General features: G+C 56.5%; 1 protein-coding gene across 1 annotated transcript in view; it reads right to left on the bottom strand.

Moving 5' to 3' along the window:
* Window positions 1-4,013: 4,013 nt before the first annotated feature.
* Window positions 4,014-9,641, bottom strand: part of LOC144954436 (uncharacterized) — a 20,992-nt gene continuing 15,364 nt past the window's right edge. Inside the window, exons 4-6 of the mRNA XM_078884941.1 lie at window positions 8,372-8,412; window positions 5,752-5,801; window positions 4,014-4,992 (exon numbers count right to left, since the gene is read on the bottom strand). Coding sequence (XP_078741067.1) covers window positions 4,836-4,992; window positions 5,752-5,801; window positions 8,372-8,412 — 248 coding nt within the window. The 3' untranslated portion in view covers window positions 4,014-4,835. The remainder of the gene's footprint in view (window positions 4,993-5,751; window positions 5,802-8,371; window positions 8,413-9,641) is intronic.

Genomic DNA, 9,641 nt, shown 5'->3' with positions numbered 1-9,641 from the left:
AGCCCATGGGCTGCACAAAAATCTAGCAGCCTCCTGCCGTTGTTATTGAGCTAATCTGGCCCATGCCTTCCAATCACTCCAGACCAGGTGCCAGCATCATGACAAACTCGGGCATTAAAGTCACCCAACAAGATGACTCTGTCCCAAGTGGCCACTTTAGCCAGCACCTGTGACAGGTCATAGAAGGCATCTGACTCATCGGCCTTGCCTGCATCCCTCCACGGATGTTCGTCTTCAGTGGGGGGCATAAGTCACCACGACCACCACTCCTCGCCTCAGGTTGATGGGAAGGCGAGCCCAAAGTAGCCTGGGGCTTACAGCTTCCCACACCTCACCGCCACGCTCCCACGCCCCCCTTCATTCTTTTATTCAGGAGAAGAGCCACTCCCTGTTGTTTGGCAGTCTCCTGCCCCGAGTACCGGACTGTCCACCCCTCATGGTGGCAGCAGTCAGAGCCGGTCCACCGGACCTCCTGAATGCCACAGAGATCCAGGCGGGTACCGGTCCAGCTCCCGACAGCGGAGTGGCAGCCTCTCCTCCGCAGTGAGCGCTCGAACATTCCACGTGGCCACACGAAGCGGCTTTTCGTTGTTTCTGGAGGAGCCCCGAGGGTGAAGATTCAGTCTCCTGGCTCCGCCATGTGGGGTTTGGCCAGGAGACGTCATAGACGCCCCCCAGGGCCTCCTGCACAAGCTTATTGATGAAATGTTGTGGCCGTGCTTTGGTGGTAATTTATTGAAGGTGGAGGGGGGTTACCAGCCCCTTGCACCCGTCCAGAGCCCCCATTTGGCCGCTGTTATGGTTACAAACGCCATGGGGGAAAGGCCAAACGGAATTGGCCCTCCCCCCACGGCACTGCCCACCACAGCGTTCACCTTCCGGCACCACGAGGTAGGTAGGGGGTTATTACACACTCACTATCACACACGCTCATTCACTCACTATCACACACACTCACTCACTATCACACACACTCACTCACTATCACACTCACTCACTATCACACACACTCACTCACTATCACACACACTCACTCACTATCACACACACTCACTCACTATCACACACACTCACTCACTATCACAAACACCACCAGAGTTTCAAGTGCCCCCCCCTTTGACCCTGTGACCTTGGCGACATACCAGGAGCCCCGTCCAACTCGGGGTCATCGAGGTCGGTGGTGACGAGTGGCGCTCCGTGCCGAGCGGGAGCCCGGGCCGACGGGTCGCGGCGGGCCTCACCGGGACTCCTCCCCATGGAGGCCTGCGCCACGTGACAGGAGCGGTCCCAACACCCACAGAGACTCAGAGTCTACAGACTCGGGGTCTAGTAGAGACTCAGAGTCTACAGACTCGGGGTGTAGTAGAGACTCAGGGTGTAGAGACTCAGAATCTACAGACTCGGGGTGTAGTAGAGACTCAGGGTCTAGTAGAGACTCAGGGTGTAGTAGAGACTCAGAGTCTACAGACTCGGGGTCTAGTAGAGACTCGGGGTCTAGTAGAGACTCAGGGTGTAGACTCGGGTTGTAGGGACTCAGGGTGTAGTAGAGACTCGGGGTCTAGTAGAGACTCAGGGTGTAGTAGAGACTCAGGGTGTAGTAGAGACTCAGGGTCTAGTAGAGACTCAGGGTGTAGTAGAGACTCAGGGTGTAGTAGAGACTCGGGGTGTAGTAGAGACTCAGGGTGTAGTAGAGACTCGGGGTGTAGTAGAGACTCAGGGTGTAGTAGAGACTCAGGGTGTAGTAGAGACTCAGGGTCTAGTAGAGACTCAGGGTGTAGTAGAGACTCAGGGTGTAGTAGAGACTCAGGGTGTAGTAGAGACTCAGGGTCTAGTAGAGACTCAGGGTGTAGTAGAGACTCAGGGTGTAGTAGAGACTCAGGGTGTAGTAGAGACTCAGGGTGTAGTAGAGACTCAGGGTGTAGTAGAGACTCGGGGTGTAGTAAAGACTCGGGGTGTAGTAGAGACTCAGGGTGTAGTAGAGACTCAGGGTGTAGTAGAGACTCAGGGTCTAGTAGAGACTCAGGGTCTAGTAGAGACTCAGGGTGTAGTAGAGACTCGGGGTGTAGTAGAGACTCAGGGTGTAGTAGAGACTCAGAGTCTACAGACTCGGGGTCTAGTAGAGACTCGGGGTCTAGTAGAGACTCAGGGTGTAGACTCGGGTTGTAGGGACTCAGGGTGTAGTAGAGACTCGGGGTCTAGTAGAGACTCAGGGTGTAGTAGAGACTCAGGGTGTAGTAGAGGACTCAGGGTCTAGTAGAGACTCAGGGTGTAGTAGAGACTCAGGGTGTAGTAGAGACTCGGGGTGTAGTAGAGACTCAGGGTGTAGTAGAGACTCGGGGTGTAGTAGAGACTCAGGGTCTAGTAGAGACTCAGGGTGTAGTAGAGACTCAGGGTCTAGTAGAGACTCAGGGTGTAGTAGAGACTCAGGGTGTAGTAGAGACTCAGGGTCTAGTAGAGACTCAGGGTGTAGTAGAGACTCAGGGTGTAGTAGAGACTCAGGGTGTAGTAGAGACTCAGGGTGTAGTAGAGACTCGGGGTGTAGTAGAGACTCGGGGTGTAGTAGAGACTCGGGGTGTAGAGACTCAGGGTGTAGTAGAGACTCAGGGTGTAGTAGAGACTCGGGGTGTAGTAGAGACTCAGGGTGTAGTAGAAACTCAGAGTCTACAGACTCGGGGTGTAGTAGAGACTCAGGGTGTAGTAGAGACTCGGGGTGTAGTAGAGACTCGGGGTCTAGTAGAGACTCAGAGTGTAGTAGAGACTCAGAGTCTACAGACTCGGGGTGTAGTAGAGACTCGGGGTCTAGTAGAGACTCAGAGTGTAGTAGAGACTCGGGGAGACCGGATCTCAGAGTAAATACTCTGTCCGTATTTGAAGAACGGTGACAAGATACGCAGCACGCGAGGTAGACAGCTGGCGACAGTGATGGTGATGATCGTCACCATCACCACTTTCATCATCCCCATCACCACCATCACTTTCATCACCACCACCACTACCACCACCAGCACCACCACCACCAGCACCACCAGCACCACCACCAGCACTACCACCAGCACCACCAGCACCACTACCACCACCACCAGGGTGGCTACCTCTGCGGGTGGCGCCATCTGCTGGAGCCGCGTGTGGCACAGCTTCTCCACCCAGCCCTGCACGTGACCCACGGCTCCACACTCCTCCCGTTCGGACTCGGAAACCTCCACAACAACAACAACAACAACCGCCAGTCGCAACTAAGTGGCGGTGACGTCACCACGACGCTTGTGCCAGGCCAAGTGCACCTTGAGGCTGCCACGTGAAGTGTCGAACGCCCGCTGGCAGGAGGTCACGGGGCAGACCCAGCAGGTGCCACGGGTCGACTGACCGAGATGACCGAGATGACTGGCTGATGCACCACCTGTGCCCCCTACTGTGCCAACTTGCTGTGCTTTAGCCACCCGGCGCTCCGCTCGTTGTTGTGAGCGTCGCTCCTCCGCCCTCCGTTGTTGTTGGAGGGCGACTGCCTCCAACTGCCCAGTAGCGTCCTTCACGAGCCTCCTCCACTGAGGCCGATCTTGACAACGCTGGTACCAGTCATCGGCAAGTCCACTCAGCTCCACGTCCTCCTGTACCACATCACTCCATCTCTTCTCTAGCCCGTGCCGCGCCCGTTTAGCCCCCTCGATCCGGCCGAACAAAAGCTGTTTAGGCATGCGGTGGCTGGGCATGCGGGCTACATGACCCAGCCAACGCAGCCTTGCCTGCGCTGGCTACATTCCAATTCTTATTCGCGTCACGAATCAGAATTGGAATCAGTATTCAGACTGCAGCATGAGGAATCCGATGAGCCACGAAGCTCTTGACATCACAGATGTCCAGTCGGGGCACGCGGTCAGAACGTTACAACAGCAAACAATGCAACAACACGATCGGAGTGCAACGTACGAGAAAGGTCAACAACTCACCCAAACGCCGACACAATACGACACTAAACCATCCACATCCTAGCAGGCAAAGCCTTACTGAGGGTATTAACTCATTTTTCCAAAACCGATCTGGCTATCACAAATGACAGCCGCTCAACAAAGTGGCCCCATCATTTGGACATTTATAGCAGCTAAAATAATCTTAATAGTCTAAGCGCGCGGTTCCCAAATGTATAAACCGGTCATGACGGCACCTCAAGCAAGAAAATCTGAACAGCAGAGTCCCGGACGAGCCCCCGCTCAAGTCCATTGCCAAAATGAGACTGGAAGAGTAAAAAATAAACCCCAGAACCATCTAGAAAATCATCAACACAAATTAAAAAAAAACTCTCCGCTGAAAAAATGTGAAGTCGGCTTCACAACCCAGTTGAGTGTGGACCCCGGACAGACAAACTCCACTCAGCCAGAGATGACGGCCAGTTCAGACTGGTCTCCTGTCTCTCTCCTGCCTCTGCCTATCTCCTGTATGTGCCCCTGTGTGTACGTGTGTGTGTGTCTGTGTGTACGTGTGTCTGTGTGTACGTGTCTGTGTGTGTGCGTCGTGTAGAGCGGTAGTGCAGCGCTCAGCGCGCTACGCCGCACCACAAACCCGGCCACCCCCATTCCCGCTCACGGCAACCCCCGTCGAGGCAAAAGCCCCCGCCAGGTCCGGGCTACGGAGCCGTGGGGCACAATGCGGAACATTGGCTCCGGTCGCTTCGCAACGGCCCCAGCGGCCTCAACGGCCCCAACGGGGGCGGCCGTCCGGCCCCCGCCTCCGCCTCACCTCCTGCGCCAGGCGGTTGATCTTGAGGCGCTTCTCCCTCTTGACGGCCTCCTCCCGCTCCCGCAGGAGCCGCCCCTCAAACTCCACCTCCTTGCGGCTCTTCTTCAGCTCCACGGCGGCCACGGAGGCCCCAGCGAAGGCCGCCGCCTCCTCCTCCTCCGCAGCGGCGGCGGCGGCCCCCGCGGAGGAGGAGGAGGAGGCCCCAGCGGCGTGGTCAGGCGGGGCCAGGACGGCCCTCCGGCTCGACGTGCCCTTCGACTTCTGTGGTCCCGTCCGGCCGGACAGAGGACGGGACAGACGGACGCGGGGGCCGTCGTTGAGTCGGACACGGAGATCGGACAGCGCGGCACGGAGGAGGCCAGGGGCAGGGCGGAGGAGGTCTCTCTGTGCGTTAAACTGACCACTCAACTATTGAAACCACTAAACTATTTAAACCACTCAACTATTTAAACTAACCACTACTTTGTATGTTACCAGGTAGTGAGGCCACCCGGAGCTCAACTGACAGCAGCAGGCGTCGTCAGGGTCGGGATCGAACCCACGACCTCCTGCAGACCAGGCGAGGTGGTCAACATCTCACAGGGTCTGTGATCGAACCCACGACCTCCTGCAGACCAGGCGAGGTGGTCAACATCTCACAGGGTCTGTGATCGAACCCACGACCTCCTGTAGACCAGGCGAGGTAGTCAACATCTCACAGGGTCTGTGATCGAACCCACGACCTCCTGCAAATCAGGCGAGGTGGTCAACATCTCCTAGCCACGAGTCTCTACTACACCCTGAGTCTCTAACACCACGGCACACGGCACACGGCACGACACGGCACACGGCACGCGGCACGCGGCACGCGGCACGCGGCACGCGGCACGCGGCACGCGGCACGCGGCACGCGGCACGCGGCACGCGGCACGCGGCACGCGGCACGCGGCACACGGCACACGGCACGACACGGCACACGGCACACGGCACACGGCACACGGCACACGGCACGACACGGCACACGGCACACGGCACCGTCACCTTCTTGAGGGTGGGGAAGTGACCCTCGTAGCGATAGACCCATCCCAGCACTGGGCAGCCACAAGCACACAAAGACAAAGACAAAGGTCCCCTGTGTAGTCTCTCCACACACGGCAGGGGCAAGTGCTGTTTGCGAGCATCATGACACACAGACAAAGGTCCCCCGTGTAGCCTCTCAACACACAGCAGGGGCAAGTGCTGTCTGTCAGCACCGTGACACAGACAAAGGTCCCCCGTGTAGCCTCTCAACACGCGGCAGGGGCAAGTGCTGTTTGCGAGCATCATGGCACAGACAAAGGTCCCCCGTGTAGCCTCTCAACACAGCAGGGGCAAGTGCTGTCCGTCAGCACCATGACACACACAGACAAAGGTCCCCCGTGTAGCCTCTCAACACACAGCAGGGGCAAGTGCTGTTCGTCAGCACCGTGACACAGACAAAGGTCCCCCGTGTAGCCTCTCAACACACAGCAGGGGCAAGTGCTGTTCGTCAGCACCATGACACAGACAAAGGTCCCCCGTGTAGCCTGGTGATGATGGTGATGATGGTGGTGGTGATGATGGTGGTGGTAATGATGGTGGTGGTGATGATGGTGGTGATGATGGTGGTAGTGATGATGGTGGTGGTGATGGTGGTGATGATGGTGGTGGTGATGGTGGTGATGATGGTGGTGGTGATGGTGGTGATGATGGTGGTGGTGATGATGGTGGTGGTGATGATGGTGATGATGGTGGTGGTGATGATGGTGGTGGTAATGATGGTGGTGGTGATGATGGTGGTGATGATGGTGATGGTGGTAGTGATGATGGTGGTGGTGATGGTGGTGATGATGGTGGTGGTGATGGTGGTGATGATGGTGGTGGTGATGGTGGTGATGATGGTGGTGGTGATGATGGTGGTGGTGATGGTGGTGATGATGGTGGTGGTGATGATGGTGGTGGTAATGATGGTGGTGGTGATGATGGTGGTGATGATGGTGATGGTGGTAGTGATGATGGTGGTGGTGATGGTGGTGATGATGGTGGTGGTGATGGTGGTGATGATGGTGGTGGTGATGGTGGTGATGATGGTGGTGGTGATGATGGTGGTGGTGATGGTGGTGATGATGGTGGTGGTGATGGTGGTGATGATGGTGGTGGTGGTGGTGGTGATGGTGGTGGTGGTGGTGGTGATGGTGGTGGTGATGATGGTGGTGGTGATGGTGGTGATGATGGTGGTGGTGATGGTGGTGATGATGGTGGTGGTGATGATGGTGGTGGTGGTGGTGATGGTGGTGATGGTGGTGGTGATGATGGTGGTGGTGATGGTGGTGGTGATGGTGGTGGTGGTGGTGATGATGGTGGTGGTGATGGTGGTGATGATGGTGGTGATGATGGTGGTGGTGATGATGGTGGTGGTGGTGGTGATGGTGGTGATGATGGTGGTGGTGATGGTGGTGATGATGGTGGTGATGATGGTGGTGATGATGGTGGTGATGATGGTGGTGATGATGGTGGTGGTGATGATGGTGGTGGTGATGATGGTGGTGGTGGTGGTGGTGATGGTGGTGGTGATGATGGTGGTGGTGATGGTGGTGATGATAGTGATGGTGGTGGTGATGATGGTGGTGATGATGGTGGTGATGATGGTGGTGATGATGGTGGTGGTGATGGTGGTGGTGATGATGGTGGTGGTGATGATGGTGGTGGTGGTGGTGGTGATGGTGGTGGTGATGATGGTGGTGGTGATGGTGGTGATGATAGTGATGGTGGTAGTGATGATGGTGGTGGTGATGGTGGTGATGATGGTGGTGGTGATGGTGGTGATGATGACGTCACCAACGAAAAAAAAACCAACATCGCGTTGACAACATCACAACACATCAACAAATCATCAACAACACAACATCAACAACATCAACACATCAACAACAACACAACATCAACACATCAACACAACATCAACAACACACCATCAACAACACACCATCAACAAATCATCAACAACACAACATCAACAAATAACAACACAACATCAACAAGACAACATCAACAACACACCATCAACAACACACCATCAACAACACAACATCAACACATCAACAACACACCATCAACAACACATCAACAAATCATCGTCACCATCAGTCGAGTGCAGTGTCATGGGGGAGAAACTCAAAGTGAATGAATTTCAGGCATCATCATCACCACCATCACCATCATCACCACCATCACCATCATCACCAACATCACCAACATCACCACCATAACCATCACCACCACCATCACCACCATCACCACCATCACCACCATCACCAACATCACCACCATAACCATCACCACCACTATCACCACCATGATGGTGGTGATGTTGATGATGATGAAGTTCATGATGTTGATGATGGTGGTGGTGATGGTGGTGGTGATGGTGATGATGATGATGGTGGTGATGATGTTGATGATGGTGATGGTGGTGGTGGTGGTGATGATGATGAAGTTGATGATGGTGGTGATGGTGGTGGCGATGGTGGTGATGGTGGCGATGGTGATGATGATGAAGTTGATGATGTTGATGATGGTGATGGTGGTGATGATGGTGATGGTGGTGATGGTGGCGATGGTGATGATGGTTAAATGATCGAACCTCTGTGAAGGTGCCATCAGAAGCGCCGACCTGCCCAGTACCTGGATACACGGCGGGGTGACACACAGATACACAGGCACAGGCAAAGCTCCCCCGCGTAGCCTTCACAGCCTCTTGGGGCAAGTGCTGTAGCAGCAGCAGCAGCAGCAGCAGTGCCTATGAAGACCGGCACTGACTCACCTACTCACTCACCCACTCACCCACTCACTCACCCACTCACTCACCCACTCACTCACCCACTCACCCACTCACTCAGTCACCCACTCACTCACTCACCCACTCACTCACCCACTCACTCACTCACCCACCCACTCACTCACTCAGTCACCCACTCACTCAGTCACCCACTCACTCACTCACCCACTCACCCACTCACTCACTCACCCACCCACTCACTCACCCACTCACACACTCACCCACTCACTCACCCACTCACTCAGTCACCCACTCACTCACCCACTCACTCACCCACTCACCTACCCACTCACTCACTCACCCACTCACTCACCCACTCACTCACAAACTCACTCACCCACTCACCCACCCACCCACTCACTCACTCACCCACTCACTCACCCACTCACCCACCCACTCACTCACCCACTCACCCACTCACCCACCCACTCACTCACCCACCCACTCAGCCACCCACTCACCGACCCACCAACCCACTCACCCACCCACCCACTCACTCACCCACCCACCCACCCACCCACTCACCCACCCACCCACCCACCCACTCACCCACCCACCCACCCACTCACCCACTCACCCACCCACTCACCCACTCACCCACTCACCCACCCACTCACTCACCCACCCACTCACTCACCCACCCACTCAGCCACCCACTCACCGACCCACCAACCCACTCACCCACCCACCCACCCACTCACTCACCCACCCACCCACCCACCCACCCACTCACCCACTCACCCACTCACCCACCCACTCACTCACCCACCCACCCACCCACTCACCCACCCACCAACCCACTCACCCACCCACCCACCCACTCACCCACCCACCCACTCACCCACTCACCCACCCACCCACCCACCCACTCACCCACTCACTCACCCACTCACCCACTCACCCACCCACTCACTCACCCACCCACCCACCCACTCACCCACCCACCAACCCACTCACCCACCCACCCACCCACTCACCCACCCACCCACCCACCCACCCACCCACTCACCCACCCACTCACTCACCCACCCACCCACCCACCCACTCACCCACCCACTCACCCACCCACTCACCC

Source organism: Lampetra fluviatilis, unplaced genomic scaffold (assembly GCF_964198595.1).
Source record: "Lampetra fluviatilis unplaced genomic scaffold, kcLamFluv1.1 SCAFFOLD_1140, whole genome shotgun sequence".
NCBI lineage: Eukaryota > Metazoa > Chordata > Hyperoartia > Petromyzontiformes > Petromyzontidae > Lampetra > Lampetra fluviatilis.
This window is presented reverse-complemented; position numbering and strand designations above follow the sequence as displayed.